At 44.0% G+C, this 26,905-nt stretch overlaps 2 protein-coding genes across 2 annotated transcripts in view; both read left to right on the forward strand.

Annotated features, from left to right (window-relative positions):
• The window catches only part of LOC139310062 (uncharacterized), a 67,967-nt gene extending 66,141 nt beyond the window's left edge, over positions 1-1,826 (forward strand). The window contains exon 17 of the mRNA XM_070934227.1: positions 631-1,826. Within this exon, the coding sequence (XP_070790328.1) occupies positions 631-1,727 (1,097 nt within the window). The 3' untranslated portion in view covers positions 1,728-1,826. The remainder of the gene's footprint in view (positions 1-630) is intronic.
• Positions 1,827-3,845: 2,019 nt separating this feature from the next.
• On the forward strand, positions 3,846-14,613 carry LOC139312015 (tigger transposable element-derived protein 1-like). Its single transcript, XM_070936531.1, has 5 exons — positions 3,846-3,930; positions 4,909-5,438; positions 6,943-8,836; positions 10,958-11,077; positions 13,062-14,613. Exons 2-4 carry the CDS (start codon positions 4,926-4,928, stop codon positions 11,071-11,073), a joined length of 2,523 nt encoding a protein of 840 aa, XP_070792632.1. The 5' UTR covers positions 3,846-3,930; positions 4,909-4,925; the 3' UTR covers positions 11,074-11,077; positions 13,062-14,613.
• The last annotated feature ends 12,292 nt before the right edge of the window (positions 14,614-26,905 follow it).

Below are 26,905 nucleotides of genomic sequence, written 5' to 3' on the forward strand. Positions count from 1 at the left end.
CTGATCGGAAAATCATTTAAAAACAGTTTATTAGGGTACCCTGGGATCTCTATGAAAAAGGAGAGAGAGAACCTTGAGACCCATGTTTCACTCCTTTTTATAATTAATAAAATGCAAGAGGAAAGCTGATTGGACAGGGTAAAAGTAACCTCCCCTTTGCATAGGAAATCAGTTACATGTAGTCAAATATGTTACATATTTGCATCCTATAATATCACACGTGTTCATTAAGTCAGAAGGGAAATTGTAAGGAAAAAGTTTTGGAGTTCATGAAAGAGAAAAACCAGATTTGTACTAACAAACTTTTTCTTATCTGGAGCTAGTCTCCACCTTGTTTTATCAGTTTAGGAATGTTAAAAGCTAATAAACCTGAACATCATTTTAAAAGAGAAAATAAATCAAATTAAAATACAAAGTAACTGTGTTAGTTAACAAATTACAAAACCCATGTCATTTGCGCCTCATAATCAGAAGGTTAGATAGACCAGCTGGTCAGGGGTTTTCCATCTGTTACAGCTTAGTTTAGGGTGAAGAAGACCCTTTGACCTGTCCAGCAAGTTCAGTTTGAACATCTAACCAATGAATGACCCCTTCATGGTTTTTCATGGGTTGTTTGCTTGCTTTTTTCAGAACCTAAGGAGTCTGCACAGGACAACCAGAAGCAAAACACTCTTCTGCTGGGAATATCAGAGCCAATGGAATGGGGCATCCCCTTAGAAAAAATCACAGGAAAGTTGATATCTAATCCTGAGTCAGAAGAGATTCATAGGAGCCACCAGGTGCACTATCCAGGGAAAAGTTTAAAACAGGCTCGCTGTTTGGGTGAAAGTGAGAGGAGCTGTCAAGAGGCACCCATCAATCAGAAGAAAAAGAAGAAAACAACCAAGGCCGTGGCTGAAAATGGCCTCTGTCCAAGCGTGGGTTTCTTTAAGAATCGGAAGGTACAGACTGAGAAAGTGCAGCGATGCAGCCCTTGTGAGGAACGGTTGTCTAAAAAGTCAAGCTCAGGGACACAGGAGAAAGCCGGTGCTGGAGAGCAGCCATCGAAAGGCTGGCTGCGTGAGAGTGACTTGCCCAAGCGTAGCGCCGCCCTAAAACGGGACGAAGAAGGACCCGAAAACCAAGAGATGGTCTGCAAGTGTAAGGCTAAGAGGAAAAGCCCTGAGAGCAGACGTTTGCCTCAGCCCAGCTCTGCTCACTTGGGAGCGCTGCCGAAGGGAGAAAAGCCGGCCAAAGGCACCGCCTGCCGGAAGAGGCTCTCCTGGGAATCTCCTTTTCCGAGTCTTGACAAAACTGATCCAGGAGGAAAACCGCACCAGTGCTTTGAATGTGGCAAGAGTTTTAGCCAGAAAGGCAACCTCAACATCCACAAGAAATCCCACACGGGGGAGAAGCCGTACCCCTGCTTGGAGTGTGGGAAGCGCTTCGTGACGAACTCTCGGCTGCTGACCCACAAGCGGGTGCACACGGGCGAGAAGCCGTACAACTGTTCGTACTGCGGCAACAACTTCAGCCAGCTGGCGCACCTGGTTCAGCACCAGCGGAGGCACACCGGGGAGAAGCCATACAGCTGCCCCTACTGTGGGAAGAGCTTCAGCGTCAAAGCCAACCTGATCACGCACCAGCGCACTCACACAGGGGAGAAGCCGTACGAGTGCTCCGAGTGCCCCAAAAGTTTCGTTTCCAGCTCTGATCTTAAAAAACATAAAAAGGTGCACACTGTATAGGTGTGTCCACGAGTAGACCTAAGAATGATCACCCTCGTTCTCCCCTTTATAGTAGGTGGAGACCTCCTTGAGTATTTTTAGTGCACTGTGAGGATTAAAATAAAGGCTCCTTTTTAAAAAAACAAAACACAAAGAGAGATTGGTCCAGCTTGTGCATCTTACATTTTTGCTCTTCTCTCTCCTCCAAGGTGTGTTTTTATTGATCCCACTCTGTATGTTGTCTTTTTTTAGTCTACCTTTGACTCATTCTGAGAAAGGATGACTTTAAGAATATATCATTAACCGGGATTTTCTGCCACTAGATGCAAAATATCCATCAGTAGTGCAGGCAGCTTTAAAGGCCGCTGCTCAAATGGGGTGGAGGGGGAGGGGGCTGGGTCTAGTTATCAGTGTCTGCTTGGTGGCTCTTTGCTATTTTCTATTTTCTCTCTCGGCCTCTTTTAAACACCAGTTGTTGGGGAACCCCAAGAGGAATGATTTATAGTCCCTCTGTTCATGCTGGTGAGTTTCCAGATTGGTCACTGCATGATATATATAGAATGCTGGGCTAGGCCCCTGATTTATTATTTTTAAAACGTATTTCTATCCCACAAAAATGTTGAGTGCATACATAGAAATAATTTTACGTTAGATTTATTTATCTGATCCAGAAGGATACATTTCCACAGCTAACCTAGACAGTTGTTGGGAATTTGGGGGGATCTGGAATCTACACTTCTAATAGTTATCAAAGGTGGAAATCATTAATCTACATTAGTGTTTTGTAACCACGCAACTTGAAGATGTGGAGACTTTAGCTGCCAATTTCCATACTAGCTGGGGAACTCTGGGAGCTGAAGTCCACACATCAAATTGCCAAGTTTGAGAAATACTGGTCTATACAATGCACTTCCTTAAAGTGCCCTTGAAGGTGGTGCTAGATTGCAGTTCCCATCAGCCATGCCGAGCTTTGAATAGCACGTTGGGAGTGCATCTAGCCAGGCCCATCCTGGCAGCCATTTTGGGAAAACACCTACAAGATTTCAAAACAGGCCCAGAGTTTGCCTGCTCCTGATCTAGCGCTCAACCTGTTTTCAGAAGCTGACAAGAGAAAAAGAATTGAGAGATTTCTTTCCTAAACCAGAGGGAGCATCACATGTATGGGTAGTCCTCGACTTACAAGAGTTCATTTAGTGACCAGTTTCAAAGGCACTGAAAAAAAAAGTGACTTACAATTTTCCACACTTATGACCCTTGCAGCATCCCCATGGTCACATTATTTACATTTGGATGCTTGCTGGCTGACTCACATGAGGATTGCAATGCCCCAGTCATATGATCCCCCTTTTGTGACCTGACAAGCAAAATCAATGGGGAAACCAGATTCATTCTAACCAAGCAACCTAGTATGTAAGACTGTGTTTTGCAAATCCAGAAAGTTGGTTTTGAGTTCATTACACACATTCCTTGTGTTTCCAATCACACTTGACCAATAAAAGAATCCCGTTCTATTTCTACTTCTATCCTAGCTATTCTATATTCTATACTACTCTCTTACTCTTATTGCTATTCTATTCTATTCTACTCCAATATTGTGTGAAATCTTCACTCCCACATGCAGCAGTAGGGAGATCTTGGAAATTTTAATTTGAGCAAAATACATATTTGATATTATACCCATGGAAATTATGTCGTTCTCCTTCCCCCCTCCCAACTTTACCTCCCCCCTCGCAACGTTAATCTAAAAACGATCAGCCCCAGTTTCCTGCTCCTTAGAAGTTAACACCCCCCCGGTCCACATACCCCCCCCCACTTCGCTCGCTCGGTTGATTCATTCTATATCCCTCCTCCTGTCCTGGATCTGCGAAACGGGCCGAGTTCCCACCGCGCGCACCCCCCTCCCCCCACGACCACCACGCGACGACAAACCCCCCCCTCGCCCTCCCCCCGCCCAGCCACTTCTTTTAACTCCTTCAATTTTTTTTTTTTTTTAAACCAGCGCAACAGCCTCGAGGGCCCTTCCTCGCGCGCGCGCGCGCGCGCATGAGCCAAATGCCGGCGAAACAGTTAAAGCCATAGAGCGTCGCGCGGTCTAGAGAGGCCTCGCCGAAGAGAGACGCCCGCTCGGCCTCTCTTTCCCCACACCCCCCCCCCCGCACCCCCTCCCGTTCCGAAAAAGAACGCGGATCGCCCGCGAGGCTGCAGCCCGATCGGGGGGAAAAAGGTAGGTAGGCGCATGGCAAAAGCAAGCGATCATACTACTACTACTACTACTACTACTACGACGGGCCAGGGCAGCAATAATAATAATAATGGGAAAGCAAATAATGCAAAAAGCAAATGAAAGAATCCTCCCCGCCCCCAGTTATTGCAAATCTAGTTTTCCAAAAAAAAAAAAAAAAAAGTAATGCGGAAGCGGTGGACAAATGTTCGCGGGCGGCGCAACCTCCTGATCGTATAGATCGCTGTTTCCACCACCACCACCCAATCTCGAGAAAAAGTCATTTCAACCGGGCTTTTGGGTGGGCATGCAACCGGCGGTTTAAAAAACCCCGCTGGGGTGGAACCGAGCAGGCCGTAAAAGTCAAATCAATCGGTCGAGAAAAGAAAGGAAGGCTTTTCTCCTCCATTCCACCTTTGGGAAGGCCATTTGTCCCTTAAAAAAAAAAAAGAAAAGAACAAAAGAAGAGGAGCTCCGGTGGCGATCTTGGCCGGGACTTTGTATGGAAAGGGCCTCTTCTTCACCCGGGGAAAGGCCCCGGATCCTCCGCAAGGGAGGCCTCCGGGTGGGTGGGTGGCTCGAGGGATCGTGGGGAGAAAGAAAGGCCTCCGGGGACGCTGGAGAGAGACCCGGGATCGGCCGGCCCCACGTGGCTTCTTCGACACGGCTCGGAACTCGACCCGTTTCTGGACTTGCTTTATTCAACTTGGGTTAGGGAGTCCCCTTAAAGCAACCGCCTAAGAATCCCGTCGGAGGGAAATCTGGCTTTATTTCCGACGAGGGACTTAATTTTGCAACTCTTTAAGTCCCATTAAAGAGGTAGAAAAAGGGGTCTTTTTCCTTCCTTCCTTCCTTCCTTCCTTCCTTCCTTCCTTCCTTCCTTCCTTCCCAACATCGGGTGGCCTCCATGACTCTCTGTAAAATATATATATGTATATGTTTCCTTCTTCCTTTTATTTTCCCTCTCCTGGAACTGCCAAGGGAGGAGAACAACAACTATGGAGGAACAGGAACTTGTGGTGCACGAGGAGGAGGTGGTGGAAGAAGAAGACGAGGAGGAGGAGGAAGAAGAAGGAGGAGGAGGAGGAACAGAAAGAGAGGAAGGGGAGCCCATCGTGGTCCAAGTGAAGACCATCGAGGATTTTTTGAACAGGGGAAGCCTGCCCCACATCAAGACCGAATCTGAGGAGGAAACCCACCGATATTGGGACTCTGAATGGCACGAATTCTTGAAAAGCGTGGCGTGGCTGTCTCCGGGCCCGTCTTCGCCTCCCTCGGAGGAAGATGTCCGAGATTTCCAGGCCTCCTTGGGGAAAGTCAAAGAAGAGGCGCGAGAGGGGAGCTCCGGAGAAGCCACACGAGATCCCAGCGTCCGCGGGAAAGCCTGGATAGGCAGAAAAAAGCTGGATTCCTGCAGGAAGATGAAAGAGACGCTGGAGAAGATGGGGATGGAGAGACAGTGGCCCCTGCACCTCAAGCAGTTCTGCCCCCAGAATGTTGAGAGGGCCCAGGTGAGAACCCGGTCCCGAAAGGCTGAAAAGAGCAGGGGTGGGGGGAGGAGGGAGGAAGGGAGAATACAAAGGTGGTACAAAAGGCCAGGAAAATGATTAACTGTGAAATGTGTTAGTAGTCAGTTGTAGTAGCAGAGTTCAGAGTTTGGGTTTCGGTTTTGGTTGGACTGTGTGTGTTGGTGGGAAAATGAAGCTTTCTATTGTTTTAATACTGTACTATACAAGTAGTCCTCAACTTACAACTGTTTGCCAAGTTAAAATGGCACTTTAAAAAAAGCGACTGGTGACCGTTTTTCGTACTTAAAAACAACCGTTGCGGTGTCCCCATGATCACATGATCCAAATACAGATCATGATTCATATTTATGACCGTTGCAGTGTCATAAATTCATATTTGGGCAATGGTCATAAATCTGAATCATGACCTGACGGTTGTTAAGTGAATCCATTAATGATTGCATGACACACACACCCCCAACGGTCATAAATTCATATTTATGACTGTTGGGGGTTGTGCGATCACCTTTTGTAACCACCTGATCAGCAAAGTCAATGGAGAAACTTAACAACCATGTTACTATCTTAACTGCTTAAGTGATTCACTTAACTGTCAAGAAAGGTCATAAAATGGGGCAAAACTCAAGAAATATCTCACTTAACAACAGAAATTTTGGCCTCAGTTGAGGACTGCCTCATATTTTCTTTCTCACTTTCTTTTTCCTTCCCTTAATTTTAGTTTTGTTTTATTTTTGTTTTTCTTTGTATTTTATACATTGATAAAACAATAAAAGTCAAAGAGGTAAGTAAAGGACTATCTCTATTTGTGAACAGTTGCTTACTGAGGTAGCAGCTAAATAAGTGGCTGTATTTTGGCATGTGAATTCAGGGTTAGGCTTATTTTATAAAAAGCCAGCCAAAAATTTGTATCTGAAGACGTTTTGCAAGAAATTGCTCAGAATGAGGTGCAGCCACACCCTGTTTAACAACTACTTTGGTTAATGACCACTCAGAAATATGATAGCAGAGATAGTCCTCGACTTATAGCAGTTCATTTAATGACCGTTCGCAGTTAGAACCGCACTGAAAGAGACTAGTGACTGCTTTACATACAACTATTGCAGCATCCCCATGATCATGTGATCAGAATTCAAATGCTTTACAACTGACTCATATTTATGACAGTTGCAATGTCCTAGGATCACATTTTATGACCTTCTGATAAGCAAAGTCAATTGGAAAGCCAGATTCGCTTAATAGCCGTGTTACTAATTTACCAATTGGAGCGATCCACTTAACAATTGTAACAAGAAGGGTTGTAAATTGGGGCAAAATTCACATAACAAATGTCTCAGCAGCAGAAATGTAGGACTCTGTTGTGTTTGTAAGTTGAGGACTATCTGTAATACCAAATTAATTTTGTGACCATTATGGGCATTTACAACTTCACATGTTAACTCTCTCTCTCTCAGTCACACATGTTTATATCTTTATATCCCATACCAAGCTACCTGCAAAGAGAAAGAACGCCAATACACCAGAAGGAATAAGAAAGAAGCAAAGGAAAGTCATCAGTCTCAATTTGAAGATGAAGATCATCAAAGCATATGCAGATGGGAAGAAAGTGACTAATATAGCTCGAGAAGAAGGCCTGGCCCATTCTACCATCTCTGCCATTTTGAAAGACAAGGAAAGGATCAGAGAGGCCATAAAAGGATCATCGGGAATGAACGTAAGTATAACAAGGCAGCGAAAAGGCCTCATCCACGAAATGGAAAAACTCCTCATCCTCTGGATCGAAGATCAGATACAAAAGAGGCTTCCGATGAGCTTCCCCCTCATTCAGAATAAGGCACGCAGCATTTTCTCAACGCTGAAAGAACGAGCAGGCGAGGAGTGCACCGAAATGTTCACGGCCAGCCGTGGCTGGTTTATGCGATTCCAGCAAAGGTTTCATTACCAGAAAACATATGTGTTAGGGGAAACTGCCACTGTTGACGAAGAAGCTGCCAAACACTTCCTGAACGAACTTGATGGGATCATAGCAGAAGGGAACTATTTTCCCGCCCAGATATTCAGCGTGGACGAAACTGATTTGTTCTGGAAAAGAATGCCGGAGCGAACTTACATACATAAAGAGGCCCAAGCAATGCCTGGGTGCAAAGCATTCAAAGATAGAGTAACTATACTATTGGGTGGAAATGTTGCCGGATTCAAGTTGAAGCCATTTGTAATCTTCAAATCTGATCACTCCTGTATGTTTAAAAACATTAGCAAAATCGCACTGCCCATTTATTACCGATCCGATCCTAAGGCCTGGTTAACGCCCCTTCTCTTTGATGATTGGTTTATGAATTGTTTCATACCCCAAGTAAAGGAATATTGTTGGCAAAAGGGAATTCCGTTTAGAATCCTTCTGCTTATAAGCAAAGCACCTGGACATCCCCCAGATCTCGACAGTCTTCATCCTGATATAAAGGTAGTTTATCTACCCCAAAACACTTCTGTGCTCCTACAGCCTATGAGCCAGGGAGCTATCTCAGCATTCAAGGCCTACTATTTGCATGAAGTGTTTGCCAAAGCCTTAGCCACCATGGAACATGAGAGTATAACACTGAGCGAGTTTTGGAAAAGCTACAATATCCTGGATTGTATTGAAAACATTGTAGCGGCATGGCAGGATGTTAGCGTGAAATGCATGCAAGGGATTTGGAAAAAGTGCTTAAAATGTTTTGCCGCTCTTGCAGATAATTTGGACGAATTTGACCAGCACCAACATTTAGACGAAATAAATAAGAACATTTTGATGCTCACAAAATCCCTCGATTTAGAGGTGGACGCCGAAGACGTGAAAAGTTTGATAACTTACACTGAGGGAGAGCTTTCCAACGAAGATTTGATTGAATTGAAAGAAGAACTGGAAGAACAGAAGGTGGTGGAAGAAGAAGTCGAAAAAGAAGAAAAAAAAGAAGACCGTAAAGAAGTCCGAAAAGAAGAAGTGAAAAAAGTTGTAGAAGTTCAGCCCAAAACCTTCAGTCTGAGAAGATTGGCTAGTGTTTTCTCAGGTGTTAACAAAATTTTATCAGAATTAGAAAGTATGGATCCAGATGTGGAACGTTTTAGACGGGTACACTGGGAAATGCGTGAAATTTTAAAGTGTTATCGGGAAATATATGAAGAAAAAAGGAAAGAAAGCGTGGAAAGCAGACATAGTGGGTCCCTGAAGAAAGTTATTTCTTCCCCAGTTCCAGTCCCTTCCCTCTTACCCTTCCGATCGACAGTAATAGAACATCCAGATGATCCTCAGCCATCAACTAGTTATGCCAGGGGATCTGATGTTCCTGAAAACTCCGAAAACCATGGAAGTTTCAAAAGATATGTATCCGATTTGATGTTTACAGGTATTGTAATTTTAAAATCTGATTTTGTACTCTCTTTTTTTTTAATTATTATTATTATTTAGAATAGAATAACAGAGTTGGAAGGGACCTTGGAGGTCTTCTAGTCCAACCCCCTGCCCAGGCAGGAAACCCTACACCACTTCAGACAAATGGTTATCCAACATCATCTTAAAAATTTCCAGTGTTGGAGCATTCACAACTTCTGCAGGCAAGTTGTTCAATTATTAATTGTTCTAACTATCAGGAAATTTCTCCTTAATTCTAAGTTGCTTCTCTCCTTGATTAGTTTCCACCCATTGCTTCTTGTTCTACCCTCAGGTGCTTTGAAGAATAGTTTGACTCCCTCTTCTTTGTGGCAGCCCCTGAGATATTGGAAGACTGCTATCATGTCTCCCCTAGTCCTTCTTTTCATTAAACTAGACATACCAAGTTCCTGCAACCGTTCTTCATATGTTTTAGCCTCCAGTCCCCTAATCATCTTCATTGCTCTTCTCTGTACTCTTTCTAGAGTCTCCACATCTTTTTTACATTTGGGTAACAACTCTTTTTGGTATTCTTCAAGTCTTTGTTGATTTGGACTGGCACCAATAAAAGAGAATATTCGTAGCTCAGGGTTGAACTAAGGGGTCCTTGGTGCTCTCTGAGCTTGGTTTGTTACTTGGTTGTTATTAGTCCACTGATGATGTTACCTGGTTTGGGCAACAAAATGTCTGCAGGAAAAATAACCAAGCTCAGAGACCCATCAAGGACTCTTCATTCTGGGTTTGGTCCTTGCATTTTCTTGACAACATTTGTTGTTTAATGCCTAGGGTAGAACTAGAATTCAGATTCTCTTGGGTTTTTTTAGCCAGGGCCTTAAATACTACAGTGGTCCTTATATTAAAACTAGTTAGTGACTATTCTAACTTGGGGTGGTACTGAAAGAAGGGACTTAAGACTTGTCCTTGGAGTTCTGGTGATTGTAGTGTTCCCACAGCTATGTGATTACACTTTCTACCAGCTTCCCACCAGCAAAGTCAATGGGGAAGCTGGTAGGAAGTTGGAAGTTGCGGTCACGCGAGCTCCTTACTTAACATCGGCAAGCTGGACTGCCAGAATTGCTGTTGTCGAGCAGTGCAGTTGTGACACCTGGTGCCTTTTTAAGAGGAGCACTATCTGTAAACCAAACTGGCTCTCAACACAATCTAAAATTTTGTACTTAACATAATAAATCAACTTTTCATGCACTTAGTTTCCATTTCACCTTTTTAAAATTGCACAATGTCCCCTTTTCATACTAGGATCTCTGTTGGAGTTGGTTGTTATGCTATAGAGTTGCAGTCAATTGTTTTCTGCACTTGTGTGCCATTTCATCTACATCTCATTACAAAATGGTGGCCCAAAAGAATTTAGTGCTGCTAACCACCTTGACAGAGCTGACTGAGGCTACTTCCTTTCCTTTGTCATGTTAGCTGTAGAGGAAATAAAAGTATTTTTATTAGGGGCATTCAGATTGCATCTATAAGTACTTCCCCAATTGGAACCATCTAATTTACAACCATCTTGTTCTAAGTTGTAGGAGTTGTGAGTTGAGGCATTCACATGACCGGACAAAATGTGGGGTTTTTTAAAAAAACTTTTTTTGTAGTGGTCATTAAAGCAAATCACACAGTCCTTCAGCAAATGGCAAGGTTGTTAAGTGAACTGCTTCTTCTGAGTGGGAATCTTTTGTCAAAACCCAGCAAAACGGGGGGGGGGGAACATGTCAGATTATAGTCATGTGACTGCAAGATGCTGCAACCAGTCACGATGATGAGCCCATTACCAAGCAGCCCAAATGCCCAAACCGATTGCCAAGAGGGCCCCACAACATTTTACTGTGGCCTGAAGTGCTTTACATAAAATGACCAGTTGTAAGTCGAGAACGACTCGTTCTCTAATTCTGATTTAGTATGTGATCTATTGGCAAATACATACTTCAAAATTGACTCTGGAAAAGTAACTTTTGTGCATTAAATCTCCAAATTGGGTCCCCTCTTCCCAGCTGGTTTGAGGGTTACTCATTTAAGCCTAGTGCATAACTCGTGCAGGACTTGCTTTTGTTGAATCAAGTTTCCTTTTTCTTTCCTTTTTTTTTTTCAGTCATCCCAAAGAATAAGATGCTAAAATCTCCGAAACAGGAAGAAGAGGCCTTTGAGATTGTAAAGGTGAAGATTCCCATGGATATAAAGCAAGAGAGTGACGGGGAAGCCAACTAATTAGGTAAGGATGCAGATTAGTCAATCATTGGAAACATTCATGGGGTGCTTTGAGCCAAGGTGCTCTCTTTATGAAGCCCAAGGAAAGGGCTTCAAAACCCATGTCGCAGGACAAATTGATTATGCAGTCTTTCATATCTGATGGTTCACCAAGCCAAATGCCATTTCCTGGAGAGGAAGAAGGTCCCAGTTTCCATCGTAGAATTTTTGATTCCTAGAATCTTCGGTTGAAAGAGTCAGGTTGCACAGAATGGGAAAGACCTGACTTCTAGAAAAGCAAGACTGCTAGAGACTTAAAGGTAAAGGTTCCCCTTGCACATATGTGCTAGTCGTTCCCGACTCTAGGGGGCGGTGCTCATCTCCGTTTCAAAGCCGAAGAGCCAGCGCTGTCCGAAGACGTCTCCGTGGTCATGTGGCCGGCATGACTAAACGCCAAAGGCGCATGGAACACTGTTACCTTCTCACCAAAGGTGGTCCCTATTTTTCCACTTGCATTTTTAATGTGCTTTCGAACTGCTAGGTTGGCAGAAGCTGGGACAAGTAACAGGAGCTCATCCCGTTACGCGGCATTAGGTATTCGAACTGCTGAACTGCCGACCTTTCGATTGACAAGCTCAGCATCTGAGCCACTGAGACTTGCTGCCAGTTAAATGTATCATATTGGAATAGCTGCCCCACAAGTTCCCATCTTCTGTCAGGTGGACCCATCACTCGATTATATGCCATCAACTCAATGTTGACTATTAGCAGCCACATAGATTTTCTCTGTGACAAGATCTATAACCTCTTGGTAGAGATGATAGATTCTTACATTCGGAGGAGGCCCGGAAATACAAAAAATTGCATACTGTGGGAATCCAAATTCAATCACCTCACCCCCCACCAGGGTGGATAAAAATCAATGATTTTTTTTAAAAAAATAAAAAAAAAATCAGATTTTTTTTTATTTAAATCGGATTTTTTTTTTATTTAAATCGGATTTTTTTTATTTTTATCGAATTTATTTTAATAAAAAACTTTGGGGGTAAAAATCTATCGTAAGATAGTTTTCTATTTAAGATACATAAATAATTTAGTTATTCAGCATGAAATGGGCTTAGTTATGTAGCATGAGGCTGTATATTCTGCAACACTGGGACTATCGGTGAGTCAACAGTGGGTCAAAGGAGTAGCAGAGATGACAGTTGCTCTTTAAAAATTATTTAAATAGAGTTGATTTAAATCAAGCCTTTTTACTAGTGATTTAAATCATGATTTAAATTGTGATTTAAATCAACTCAATTTAAATCAAATCCACCCTGCCCCCCACAGCTATCTAGTTTTTGCCTGATCATAAAAGAAGGGGAGCCTCCCACCATTCTGGCCCATTGTTTTATCTGCCCTTTTGCACAGAATGAAAGATTCTGGGAATTGAAGCGTGGCCATCAAGGGAAGGCTGAGGTTAATTATAACCTAATTTGATTAGCTTATATTGTTGCATGTACCCAGCTATCATGGCTGTACATTGTTAGTAAGCCCACCGGTGTTTAATAAGAAATATATTACAGTAAATTAGTGGCTTAGTGCTAAAAGAGGATTTTATTAATAATGAGGTCCTCCCAAACTAGAACGTTGCAAGCTACAATGGTAGTTAAAATGTTAGTGAGTGAGCCCATTCATTCTGTTTAATTTAAAAAAAAACGTTGGTGGCTTAGTGACATGTGAACTATTCACTCTTGCCCTAGAAGAGAGTCTTCTTGATGTTGAGGTCCTTCCAAGCTGGGGTCTTCAAATAGTGTTGAAAACCATCAAATGAGCATGATTGAAATTAGGATTTCTTAGACCAAGCAGGAGGGGAAGATGAGGTGGTCTTTTAGAGACAAGGTCAATTGGAGGAGGAAAGAGGAGGTATATGAGGAGACCCAGGAACATTAGAACTCACAGCAGAAGTTGTTTGAATACATTGTTGGGAGAAAAGCTACATAAATATGTTTTTCTCTTTCTCTCAGAATTTGAACAGATATTAAAGAGAAGACTTTCCAGGTGGGAAGATCTGAAGGAATAGACATTTGCAAGAGTTTGGAGGGAATCAAAAGCTTGTATTTCTGGGGTTCTGGGGTTAAAGAAAAGTGAATAAATCCACCGGGAGCACAAAGGCATTTAGGAAAGAAAGCCAGTGAAGCCTGAAGATGATGATCAACAGTTACAAGAACCAATTTCCAGTGTGGCAAAATAAATAAATAATTTGGAATTCAGAGGAGCCAGAGATGGTGTGCAACCCACAGTGTTCCAGCTATTCCACATGTGCAAGGATAAACTGCATAAATATTTACACTGTTAGAAAATTAACAGCAAGCCTCCCGTCATTCAAGAGGGGAGCACTTCCTCAAAATGTATATTTGCTCACAATATGGGAAAATTTGGTTGAATAACAAACCTCATGAAGAACAACAGGATCCACACAGCAAAGAAGCCATATAAATATCCAGACTACAGCAAAAGCTTCATTGGTCAGATGCCCTCATCAGAGACAAGAGGATCTATTACAGGAGGGAAGCTGTCTGAATGCTTCAAGCGTGGGAGAAGCTTCCGGATCAATTGCCACCTAAAGCTCCGTAAAAGGATGCACACGGGTGAGAAACCACACCAGTGTTTGGAAAGCTTTGATGAGAGAGCATTGCCGGTGAAACGCAAGAGGACCCACATGGGCGAAAGCCTTACAAGTGCTCCGAATGTGGCAAAAGCTTTCGGACCAGCTCCCAGTTGAAAATACACAAAAGGACACCCACACTGGCCAGACGCCATATCCGTGCTTAGACTACAGGCACTGATAACGATTCCCGTGAGGGTCAACCCAGTAGAAAGACTGTACAGGTGCCCGAGTGTGGGAAGAGCTTTGTTTCTAGCTCACATCTCAGGAAGCTTAGTATATAGTATAAATTGCCAAGAAGCTGCATAAATGCTCCTACTATGCGAAAAGCATTAGTAGAAAATCCCAACTTGGTAATCCACGAACAGATTCATATCAGAGTTCTTCCATGTTTCATAAACACATGAAAATCCACCCAGGGGGAACATCCTAGAGGGGCAGAGTTGGTGTTCAGGTCTAAAATGCAGTCTCAGAGGTAGTGATAATGACATTAGCAATGGAGTAAAACAGCAGACAGCTAAGAGTCAAGGACAAGGGGGCATTGGTGGCTTTTAAACATATTGATACATTAAAATGTTTTAAAGAAGTCCTCGTTTCACACTGAAGTTCTTGGGGAATCTGGGATTGCAGGCCGGTTAGAAATGACCCTTTTCCTGAAATCTCAGAAAAGATTTTTCAGCTGAGATTAGAAAACTATAGATTATCTGTAAGGGCTATTGCTGTGTGGGGTGTGGTTCCTTGTTGAATACATTTTGGCGTCTGGAGATTTTAGGAAAGGAGCTGCAGCCTAACACAGTACAGTGGAACCTATTTAGCGAAGAATATTTGGGTGGCAAAAACGGTTCCTGAAGTTCCGTCATAGGCCTATACCCATTCTTCCACCTTCAGATTTCACCAAGACCTGCTGTATTTACCACTCCTGTGATTACTACCTTAATCAAATTAAAATCAATCCTATAATAAGTTTACCACTCCAAGACTTTCGAAGTCACTTGATGTTTTGCATTTGTTTATTTGAACAATTTATATGGGTGCCCTTCTCGTAATAGTAACATTGGGCAATAGGACCAGAGTTAAAATGAAAAATGTTCAATAATCCAGATCAGTGTTTCAGTAGATGAGAATATCTGTAGCTCAGGCTTGAACTGTGTAGCTCTTGGTGCCCTCTGAGGCTGATGGTTTGCAGATGTTTTATTACCCAACTAGGTATTCTACCAAGGAGAAAACCATAACTCAGACAAGCTACTGTATTTAAACTGGGAGCAAACCCCATCCTGCTTCACATTGATGATATTATCTAGTTCTGTGATGGCGAACCTATGGCACACGTGTCACAGTGGCACACACATCCCTCTGTGGAAATGCCAGCCATTGCCCCAGTCCAGCTCCACCACATGTGTGCCTCCAGCCAGCCAGCTGGTCTTCAGGTCTCTGCCTTGCATGCGTCCGGGGGGGGGGGACATGCACGGGGGGGGGTGCATGTTGGTGTAAGAGGCTTTCCAGGCCCAAAATGGATTGTGGTGGGCTGCACACGGCTCCCCCGTGCCCCGTTTTGGCTTCCAGGTTGGTGCAGGAGGCTTTCCAGGCCCAAAATGGGACACACACACACCATACCCCATTTTGGGCCTGGAAAGCTGCCTGCACCAACCTGGAAGCCAAAATGGTACGGGCCACATGCGCGGAGGGCCTCGTGCTGGATCGTGGGGGGCTACACAAGGCTCCCCCGTGCCCCGTTTTGGCTTCCAGGTTGGTGCAGGCAGCTTTCCAGGCCCAAAATGGGACACACACACCCCCATGCCCCATTTTGGGCCTGGAAAGCCGCCTGCACCAACCTGGAAGCCAAAACGGTGTACGGGCCACATGCACGGAGGACCTCATACATGGGTGCGGGGCACATGTGCAGGGGGATGCTTGCATTGCATTTGGGAGGTTCTGACACGCATGCTTTGGGTACTCGGCACCAAAAAGGTTAACCATCATTGATCTAGTTGGTAATGAAATACCTGCAAACAAATCGCGAAGCTCAGAAAGCATCCTCAGAAAGGACTCCAGTGATCAATGTTTCTCAACCTTGGCAAGGCTGACTGGGGAGTTCTGCAATTGAAATCCACACGGCTTCAAATTGCCAAGGTTGAGAAACACAATCTAGTTAAAAATGAGATCGACCGGATAATGTAGGCATGGAAGCGTCTTCTGAACATGTTGGATGGGGTAATGGTGGAAACATCCAAAGTGTGAAAAGGAAAATCAAGAGGCATGGAAGGAAGGCTGAGTTTTCCAATCTTGTGAAAGGAAATGCCTATAGGTGGTAGCATAGAGTATTATTTCAATCTTAGAAATCATGTTCCTAAATGTTCTTCCATTCTATTTTGTTCTTAAAATTTGTTTACCTCCCAGGGACTCACGGTGGTCCCCATCCCATGAAAATAGACAAATAAATACATCTACCTTTGTCTCCAAAGTTTCCATCTACCTTTGTCTCCTCAGTTACAAGTAGCTGAATCTCCCATTGCTGAAGTCCATTTTAGGCTATGCTACCATGTTGTGCACAGAGTATTTCTCCAAAATGGTCTGAATTTCCACATGAATCCTGCAAGAAAAGGATGATTCCCCAAATACAACAATCACAGTATTTTTTGTGCAATGATGTAGTTCCTTTTCCCCCCATCTCCTCCCCCCTCCCAGTTCGTGTATCAAAGTTCCCATAATCGTCAAGCTCTAACAAGGGATCTTGCACACCAAACTAAATACCCTTCGGGGTTTTGTAGTAAAAAGCTGGAGTCATAAGCAGATGTTCAGAAGTTAATTTGCATCACTGACTTTCTCTGCTTCACCTTTCAGAATTTTATAAATCCTTGGGTCACGGCATTTTTGTGTTGTGACTAACATCATGCAGTTTAATAACAAGATTTGGAGCCAGGCAAGCCACCTTGGTTGGCTTGAGGACAAGTTTCATGCAGGAACCTCTTTTGTTATATCTGGCAGGAGAGGCTGCTCCAGGTTGCATTTATTAGGGAGATGCTTCTGGCAGAAAGAGAGCTGCTTTTGTCCTGGTGCCCACCTTCTGGAACAGGGGTCTCCAATCTTGGCAACTTTAAGATTTGTGGACTTCAACTCCCAAAATTCCTCAGCAGCAAAGCTGGCTGAGGAATTCTGGGAGTTGAAGTCCACAAATCTTAAAGTTGCCAAGGTTGGAGACCCTTTTCTGGAACACCATCCCTCCGGATGATCAGACTGGCCCCAGCCCTGCTGGCTCTCCATAAAACCTTGAAGTCCTTTTGTTACTGAGCCTGGATCCCCGATTCTGGCTAAGCCCAAATTGTGGTTACATTAATACTGTTGGTTGGATTTTTATCTTGGCTTGGATCATGGTCATTATTTCACTGTGCTGTTTTTGCCTTGTTTTTAATTCATTCTTAAACTCTCATATTTTGAGATAAGTTGTCTTAATTGAATGAACAAATGAAAATGAATTCATGAATGACCTATCCCCTTTAATGATCATAAGTAGGGCGAGATTGCGGGAAGAAATATACGCATGACTTTCAGTAATTCAATTTTAATGAAAAAGTCACTGGAGTTGTCAATAATTAAATCACTTCTCAACTTCCCATAGTGCAGGCTTCTGCAGGTTAAACACATTTCTTAGTTTCTGTTTTCGGTTTTTCCGTTAATTTTTCTTCTCAGGCTCAAGGGATATCTACTCTTGGGAAAGCCACACAAACCGCCTTGCAGAAATTCACAACAGAAGTACAACTGCCATCATACAGCTGTGGGTTAGCTGTGTGATGGCTTTACCTGCTGTTTTTTTTTTTTCTTTGCACGTTTGGGTTATTTTGCAAGGTGGTAGTGCTCTCTGGATCAAAGCACTACACAGCATTATTAATTAATTAATTAATTAATTAATTAATTAATTATATTTCTATACCGCCTTTCTCCCGTAGGACTCAAGTCGGTGTACAGTCAAGAAAAATATAGACACACATTATAAACCAGCAAGCAAACAAACCCAAAAGTGCATTTGACAGGTTTTCGGAAAAGTCGGTCCTTAAAAGTAGCCAGCATGGCCCCGATGGACCTTCGGCAAGCCCAGGCATCTCTTGAATATCGGCCAGCCAAAATAGCAAAGCCATGGGCTTTCTCCCGAACACGCGATCGCGCCCCTCCAGATACAAAAGCCCCCAACAAAAGCTTAGCCTGTGCAAAAGCAGCCTGAGCTCCGCCTCCCAAGCGGCGTCCTTGCCTCTCCCCTCTTCCAGTCGGGATTGGGGGTGAGGGGCCTCCAGGCTGCAGTCCCAGCCTGAAAGGGAGGCGGGTCGGAGCGAGGAACAGCGCCGGGTGGGAGAGGCGGCGGCGGCGGCGGCTCTTCCCGCAGAGGGTGGCGTGGTAAGAAAACGCGGCGGAAAGAAGGTCGGTTACCCTTCTGATCGGGGAGCCGCTGGATCAACCGCGGGGGTCCCCTCTTCCCTATACTCTATATCCCTATACGGTATATAAATTCAATAAATAATAATAATAAAATAATAATACTCGCCCGCCTCCAACTTGCGCAGGGCAGCCCAGAAGCTGAGCCCTTTGCTCCGCAGGGGCAGATCGAGAAGCACTTTTGCACTTGTTTTTTGTTTGTTTGTTTGGGGGAGGGGAAAAAAAAAAACACCGTCTCCGTTTGGCTCGGATCTGGGATCTCGGGATTTTTTATCCCGGATTACTGGGAATCCGGTTGAGGCTTTTGAATCAGGCTGCGAAAAGCTTCTCGGCGGCTGCCTTTGCCGCTTGCCCGTTTTCACCCACCTAAGTTGTGGGAGTAGCTTTGCCGGCAACGTGGTGAGAAGATGCCGGAGTGGGATGGCAGGCCCGGTTGGTTGGTGGCAGAGAGGAGCGATGGGGGAGCTTTGTAGTGTTGCAGAGCCTTCTCCTCCCCCCTCCTTCCTAATTAATTACATGGCTTATTCTATCGCTATCAAAGATAACACTTTATTAGAGTTTTATTTAATAGATCTGTTGGATGTAGTTGATTTTGGAGAGTGGGAGTGTTGGGAAGTGTTTTCCAGCAGAGGATGCTTGTGCAGGGGGTTGGACTAGATGACCTACAAGGTCCCTTACAATTCTGTTACTCTACTCTACTCTACTCTACTCTACTCTACTCTACTCTACTCTACTCTACTCTACTCTACTCACAGGTAGACCTTGCTTACCAACTGCCTCACGGTCGTTCTGAAATAATACATTTTTAAATTATTTATAACCTTTGTCCCAACCCTCAGTCACGTGATCTCCGTTAGTATCATTATTACAGTTTGCCGCTCTTATTATATATGTGGTTTGTAGTGCTCCCTGCCCCCTCAATCTCATCTAAACAACTCTGGGCAGCTCTCAACAAATAAAAATAGTTGTTTAAAAAGTAAATAAATAAAATTGGAATCAGCAGCAGAATTCTCAATACAGCCCCTGTAAGACCTTCCCACCAATGCCAGACTCCCAGGCAGGGTGGCAGAGCCAGTTCTACAGGGCCTTTCTAAAGTCCAAAATGAGGTCTGGCCATTAATGCCTTGTGCAGTGACCATTGCAAGTTAGGACCGTGGGGGTGAGGGGAAACACTTTTCTGACCAAATCTCATATTTACAGTCACAGTCATATGATCACGACTTGTCCTATTTAAAGCTGTGGCAAGTAGAGTTAATGGAGCAGCTGGCAGTAAAATCATATGTTGCGCAGTGGTGGGTTGCTACCGATTCACCCCGGTTTGGGCGAATTGGTAGTGGCAGCGGGAGGCTCTGCCCACCCGCCCGGACGTCATCAAATATGATCTGCACATGCGCAGAAGTGGTACGTGCGTGAGCAAATCAGTAGCAAAGGTAAGTGAAACCCACCCCTGATGTTGCGGTCATGCGACATTCTGCTTAGCAACCATGCGTCTTCCTTTAATTGAAGGGGAAGTAATTTCGTAATTCTCACAGTTGTAAATTGCTGCTTAGTGACCGTGATACTTAACAACTGAGTTCCCAGTCCAAATGGTGGTTGCTAAGCGAGGACTACCTGCATATCTATATAGTTCTCAATATAAAATTAACAAAGCTGTTCACTTGCAACTGTTATCTAAACAAGAGGAGGGTGGAAACACCAGACCCCAAATTAAATTATTGAGCAAAGGAAAAGAGTTTTATGCCTCTATGAGAAGCCAGTTTTCCCCGGAGACCAAAGAAGCTCATTCCAGGTTCATAGGACCTTGTACAAATACTCCTTGAGATATGACAGGTCACTTAATGAATATCCAAAGTTATGACAGATATGTAACAGATTATATACAACCCTATTTTAAGGTTATGACTGCTGCAGCGCTCCTACAGTCATTCACTCTTACGATGTTCACAAGGACATTACAGTGCCCCCTGCCACTCTCCCCCTCCATACCACCCTGCCAGGACTCACACAGCTTTGGCTTACTCCCGACATGTCCATCACCCATTGCACTTATCTTTTGAAGCTCAAAAGAACGCATGTTGGAGAAGGGAGGGCAGGCCACATGTACCTGGGCTGTGCAGCGGGAACCTGATTATGGCCCCATTTGGTCCCACTGACGTGGGCAGGGGCAAAATGGCCACCACCAGACAAGACTGCTTTTGTCTGGCTGTCTTGGCAAAGCCTGCACAGCGCTGCAGACATTTCTGAATGTTGCAGAAAGCCTCTGCAGTTTCCGCAGCACTGTGCGGACTAGCTTAAGGCAGCCAAAGAAAGCCGCTTGTTCCCAAGGCCACATGACAGTGATTTGAATGCATCCGCCGTTTTGTGGTCGGGATAAAACAGCGGCTGTTTCTGGAATTGCACCATGCGGCCACGAAAAGAAGGAAGTCATTGTGGTGCCTCAGAGCTCTTCAAAAGGTAGTGAGGAGGTGAGGTGGGCGCTTGGCCAGGTGGGGTGGGAATCCGGCTTAAGGCCTGGTGGAAGTGAGAAAGAGCCTATGGAGACACCATGGATGGGAAGCAGAGCACGGGGCATCTCGGGAAGTTGGGGAGACCTTGGGAGAGCCATGGCAGGTCTCCCAAGGCCTCCCCCACCCCAAGGTGCTCTTTCATTTAAGGATTCATTGGGGAGAGCAGGAATGGGGGGGTGTTGTTAATGGGGGAGGCACTTCACCTGACGACAACCATGACCTGCAACCACAATGGGCAGGCTCCATTACGGTCGTATCTCGAGTAGTATCTGTAAAGGCCCCAAAGTTACAGGCCCCAACCCTGGGAGGTCCTGAGAACTGTGGGGAAAGAGAAGGGCTGAGGGACACTAATTGGGAGGCTTGGAGCAGCAGCTCACATAACTTTGATGGAAGTTGGGCTCCAGTTTCTTCACTTATTGTATTTTTCAGAGTATAAGACACACCGGAGTATAAGACGCACTTTAGTTTTTGGGGAGGAAAATAAGACAAAAGCTGATCGGCAGGTGGATCGGCCTCCCAGAATACCCCCAATCAGCTGCTCCCAGAGATGAATTTTAGCAACATGTTCCTTGGTTGTGAGCTCTGTACCTTGCTTTTTTTCTTTTTTCTCTGCCTCTGAAATTTCTGAAACTCCATTTCAGAAAAAACCTTTTTTTTTTTGCCTCTGAAAGCCTCCAAAACAGCTTCAGAAAAAAAGCTCTGTTTGGGGGCTTCTTTTCCGAAGCTTCGTTTCTGATGCTTTTTTCCAGCCTCTGAAACCTCTGTTTGAGAAGCTGGGCGGGGCTACATTCGGAGTATAAGTCGCACCCAGATTTTCACCCTCTTTTTTGGGAGAAAAAGGTGCATCTTATACTCCGAAAAATGCAGTAAGTCTTTATTTATTCGACTTGTATGACAGAGCTACTACTAAAAATCCCATAGCTGAGAATTGTCTTTATTCCAGTGAGAATATTTTACAAACCTTGGAGAAATGATGAATATCAGAGACATGGGAGAGGATCTTTTTATTCCTTTTATACCATGTAGCCCTAATTAATACTTTCTTCTTTTCCTTTTCCCTCCTGGAACTGCAGAGAGCAACAACTATGGAGGAACAGCAGCTTGTGGTACCCAAAGAAGAAGAGGAAGAAGAAGAGGGCACTGAGAGTGAGAGAAGAGACCCTCTCATTGTCCAAGTGAGGACCCTTGGGGACGTTTTGACCCAGGACAGACCATCCCATCCTAATTCTGAATCAAAGGACGAAATGCACCAATGCTGGAATTCTCAATGGCAGGAATTCTTGAAAAGTGTGGCAGGGCTTCCCATACCACCACCTCCCTTGGAAAAAAATGGCACAGACTCCCAGGCCTCCTTGGGAAGAGACAAAGAGGATCCACAGCAGGAGAGTTCTGGGGAAGGCAGAGAATCTATGCTCCAGGGGGATCCAAATGTCAGTGGGAAACTCTGGACGGGCAGGGAAAAGGTGGATTCCTTCGTGAAGGTGAAGGTGGAAGAGACTCAGGAAGAAGCCAATCTGGAGAGCCAGGCACCCCTGCCCCTCAGCTCCCAGGATGCTGAGGAGCCCCAGGAGGTAATCCAGCCCCCCAAAACTGAAAAGTGGGAGTGGAAAGTGGGTTGGGAGGCAGTATGAGGGAAGGGTTGCAAACAGCCATCAAAATGTTACTGGCCAGCTACACAGGTGCCATAGATTGTTTCAGTTTTGGTGAAAAATATTTCAATCAACATTATTTATTTATTTATTTGGGAAATTTATATTGCCGCCTACTTGCTCACGGTCATAAATATGAGTCACATTGTCAAGCATCCAAATATAAATCACGTGATCACGGGGATGCTGCAATGGTCCTAAGTGTGAAAAACGGGCATAAGTCACTTTTTTCAGTGCCGTTGTAAGTTTGAACGGTCACTAAGCGAACTGTTGTTAAGGTGAGGACTACCTGTATTATTGATATGTAGGGATTGGATACTTTGTGACTAAACATATTGCAGGACCTTCATCTTTATCTTACAACTAGCATGGAGAAAATCGTCACATTCGTCCATAATATGGTAGAAATGTTTTGTCTTAGTAAATTATACAAACATCAGTACAGTACCATGCTTCCTTGCTTAACATCCACAATCTGTTCTTTAAATTGGAAGTAAAGTGGGGGAGGGGGGTAAAGAGAGAGAAATATGGAGGCTGCAAAGATTTCTGGTAGCTGCCATTCCATTCAGATAAAAGTTCTTTCTTGCAGCAATGCCAGTGTTATGCTAATGTGTGTTATTTTCAGCCAGATAAATTTGGTTGTTAAGTACATGCATTTGTCAGGAAAATATTTTTTCCCATTACAGTTGTATTTGCAAATTGTTGCTAACCAAGGTAACAGCTAACCAAGGAGTCTCTGTGTTGTGGCCCATGAAACTAGGATTAGGCTGATGTCCTGAGAATCCAGTCAAAGGTTTGTAAGCAAGGAAGTGATCTGCTATCTCTGCAGTAAAGAGCCCAGAATGAGGGGCAGCTATTCCTCATTCAGTAACTACCTCGCTTAATGACTGTTTGCAAATACAACAGTAATAAAAAATTAATTATGTAACCAATGAGTGCATTTTTGATTTTTACACATTTCTCTCTCAGTAACATGTTCATATTATAGTTAGTATTGCATGTCAACTTTCACTTGCTTATTTACTTGTTTACATGTATTTATATCCCATATAAAGATGTCTTCAAAGAGAAAGAACCCCAGTCCAACTGAGACAAGGAGAAAGAGGCACAGGAAAACCATTGATCTCAATTTGAAGATGAAGATCATCAAAGCATATGAAGCCGGGAAGAAGATGCATAAAATAGCGAAAGAAGAAGGTCTGGCTTGTTCCACCATTTGTGCTACTGTGAAGGACAGAGAAAGGATCAGAGGGGCATTGAAAGGAGCAATAGGACTGAACACAAATATAACAATAATACAAAAATGCCTCATCCCTGAAATGGAACCACTCCTGATACTTTGGATCAAAGATCGGATACAAAAGAGGCTTCCCGTTAGCTTTCTTCTCATTCAGACTAAGGCACGCAGCATTTTCACAACACTGAAGGAACAAGCAGGGAAAGAATGCACTGAAACATTCACTGCTAGCCATAGCTGGTTTGTGCGATTTCAGCAAAGATTTCATTATCAGATATTACCATCACGTGAAGCTTTACGGGCTGAAAAACGAACTGCTAAACATTTTCTGGATGAACTTGATGATGATGTAGCAGAAGGAAATTATTCCGCTGATCAGCTATTCAGAGTGGATGAAACTGGGTTATACTGGAAAAGAATGCTGGAGCAGACGTGTGTACACAAAGAGGCTGAAGCAATGCCTGGTTGTAAAGCATTTAAGGATAGAGTAACCTTGCTATTGGGGGGAAACGTTGCCGGATTCAAGCTGACGCCATTTGTTATCCTCAAATCAGATCATACCAGTATGATTCAAAAAATAAACAAGGACACACTGCCTATTTATTACCGATTTGATTGTGAGACCTGGATGACACACGTCCTCTTTGAGGATTGGTTTACAAATTGTTTCATACCTCAGGTAAAGGAATATTGTGGGCAAAAGGAGATTCCTTTTAAAATTCTCCTGCTTCTGGACAAAGTACCTGGACATGCCCTGCATCTCGATAGTCTCCACCCTGATGTAAGGGTAGTTCATCTACCCCAAAACATCACTCTCCTGCAGCCAATGTGCCAGAGAGCTATCTTGCTATTCAGGGCATACTATTTGCAAGCAGTGTTTGCTAAAGCCTTAGCCGCAACGGAAAATGACAAAATATCATTGCACACGTTTTGGAAAAGCTATAATATCCTGCATTGTATCGAAAACATTGTAGCAGCATGGGAGGATTTTAGTGTGAAAAGCATGCAAGAATTTTGGAAAAAGTGTTTAAAAGGTTATGCTGCTTTTGCAAATAATTTTGAAGGATTTAGCCATAAACAAAATTTGGATGAAATAAATAAGAACATTTTGATACTCACAAAATCCCTTGATTTAGAGGTGGAGGCTGAAGATCTGAAAACTTTGATAGCTTACACTGAGGGAGACCTTTCAAACCAAGATTTAATTGAACTGAAAAAAGAACTGGAAGCACAAAAGGTTAGGGAAGAAGCAGCAGAAAGAGAACGAGAAAAAGTACAAGTTGTAGAAGTTAAATTGAAAACATTCACTGAGAAAAGATTGGCTGGTATTTTCTCAGGAGTTAAAAAAATGTTATCAGACTTAGAAAGTATGGATCCAGATGAAGAACATTTTAGAAAGATACATTGGGAAATGTGTGAAATCTTAAAATGTTACCATGAAATATATGAAAGAAAAAAGAAGGAAAACAAAGATAAAGAAACCAAACTTCCCTCCCTCTTGCCCTTCCCATCCACAGGAATAAAACACCCGAACAATCCTCAGCCATCAACCAGCTATGCCAGCAGATTCGATGTTCTTGAAAACACAAAAAAACATGAATCTTTCAAAGGTTGTGTATCCAATTTGATGTTTAGAGGTACTGTAATTGTAAATTCTCATTTTGCACAGGTAGTTTTCATTTCACAACCACCGTTAACAGAAGCGAGGTAAAAGTAACCTTACAATTAATCACTGATTCGTACAGACCTTCACAGATTTGTAAAGCAAAGGAAGTCTGAAGCAGAGATACTACTTCAGCTTATTTTGCTTTGTAGAGATGCAAAGGTCGTAAATGCAAGGATTGATTATAAAGTTATGTTTTCATCATGTTGTAGGCTGGGATCTTGAAGTAGGTTCTAGGCAGGGAGGCCCTATGGAGTATGACAACCAGGATCCTATACTCTCTAGTGGGCTTCTTGGAAGAAAAAGAAGTTGGAGGAAATTAGGGGGGACCTTCCTTACAACCTTCCACACTAATGTTGGTTATGTGAAGTGGGTAGGTCAAAATGGCAGTAACAGGACCACAGCTCCCTGCAAGATCATAATTTGTATAGATAGTAATCACACGATGGTGAGGAGGATACTGCAACACTTGGAACTCTGAGGAAGCTTATGAGTCCTCGTTTAGCACCATTGTAACTTGAATAGTCACAATGAGTGAAGACTTCATACACTTGAGTTTCCCTTTAGCTTTTTTTTGTATTTCTATTCCGCCCACATTCCATAGCATCCACTCAAGATCCCAGCCTATAACATAATGAAAACATAACTTTTGGGAGAGAGGGAATCTGCATAAAAGTAGTCCTTGAATTGGCAAAGGACGGGTTTCCTGCTTGAGCAAGAGGCTGGACTAGAAGACCTCCAAGGTCCCTTCCAGCTCTATTCTGATTGAGGTATGACGGGCCATTTAGCTACTGTTCAAAATTATGACAGACCCCACCCCCAAAAGCTAAACATTTCAAAATTGCAACAACCGCAACAGTCCTGCGGTCGTTCGACCTTACAACCCACCACGGGGATGGTGCAGCGCCTCCTTTGCCTCTCCCTATTCCCACCCTACTGGGACCCTGCAGCACTTGGGCCTCCACACCATACGCACACCATGCCCGACATTTCCCTTCTGAAGCTTTCCAAGACCTCATGTTGGGGAAGAAAGGCAGGCCATATGTCTGTAGACTATGCAATGATGATCCAAATGTGACTGCCATTTTTGTCCTGCCCGCTGGCAGCCAAGGACAAAATGGCAGCCGCCAGACAAAACACTGCATTTTGCTGCACGGGCTTGAAGAAGATTCTAAATGCCGCAGAAAGCACCCGCAGCACTGAGCAGACCTTGTGAAGACAGCAAAGGGAAGCAGTATGTTCCCGGGGCTGCATGGTGGTGACCAAATGCAGCTGCCATTTTGTCCTCACTTGTTTCTGGGTGGGAATAAAATGGCAGCCGCCAGACAAACCGCTTCATTTTGCTGCACGGGCTTGAAGAAGCTTCTGAATGCTAGAAAAAGCACTTGCAGCAATGGGCAGGTCTTGTTAAGGCAGCAAAGGGAAGCAGTTTGTTCCCGGGGCTGCATGGTGGTGACCAAATGCAGCTGCCATTTTGTCCCCACTTGTTTCTGGGTGGGAATAAAATGGCAGCCGCCAGACAAACCGCTTCATTTTGCTGCATGGGCTTGAAGAAGCTTCTGAATGCTGGAAAAAGCACTTGTAGCACTGGGCAGGTCTTGTTAAGGCAGCAAAGGGAAGCAGTTTGTTCCCGGGGCTGCATGGTGGTGACCAAATGCAGCTGCCATTTTGTCCCCACTTGTTTATGGGTGGAGACAAAATGGCGGCCACCAGACAACACTG

This window comes from Pituophis catenifer, unplaced genomic scaffold (assembly GCF_029215685.1).
Source record: "Pituophis catenifer annectens isolate HBS135680 unplaced genomic scaffold, rPitCat1.0.hap2 SCAF_2, whole genome shotgun sequence".
Classification (NCBI taxonomy): Eukaryota; Metazoa; Chordata; class Lepidosauria; order Squamata; family Colubridae; genus Pituophis; species Pituophis catenifer.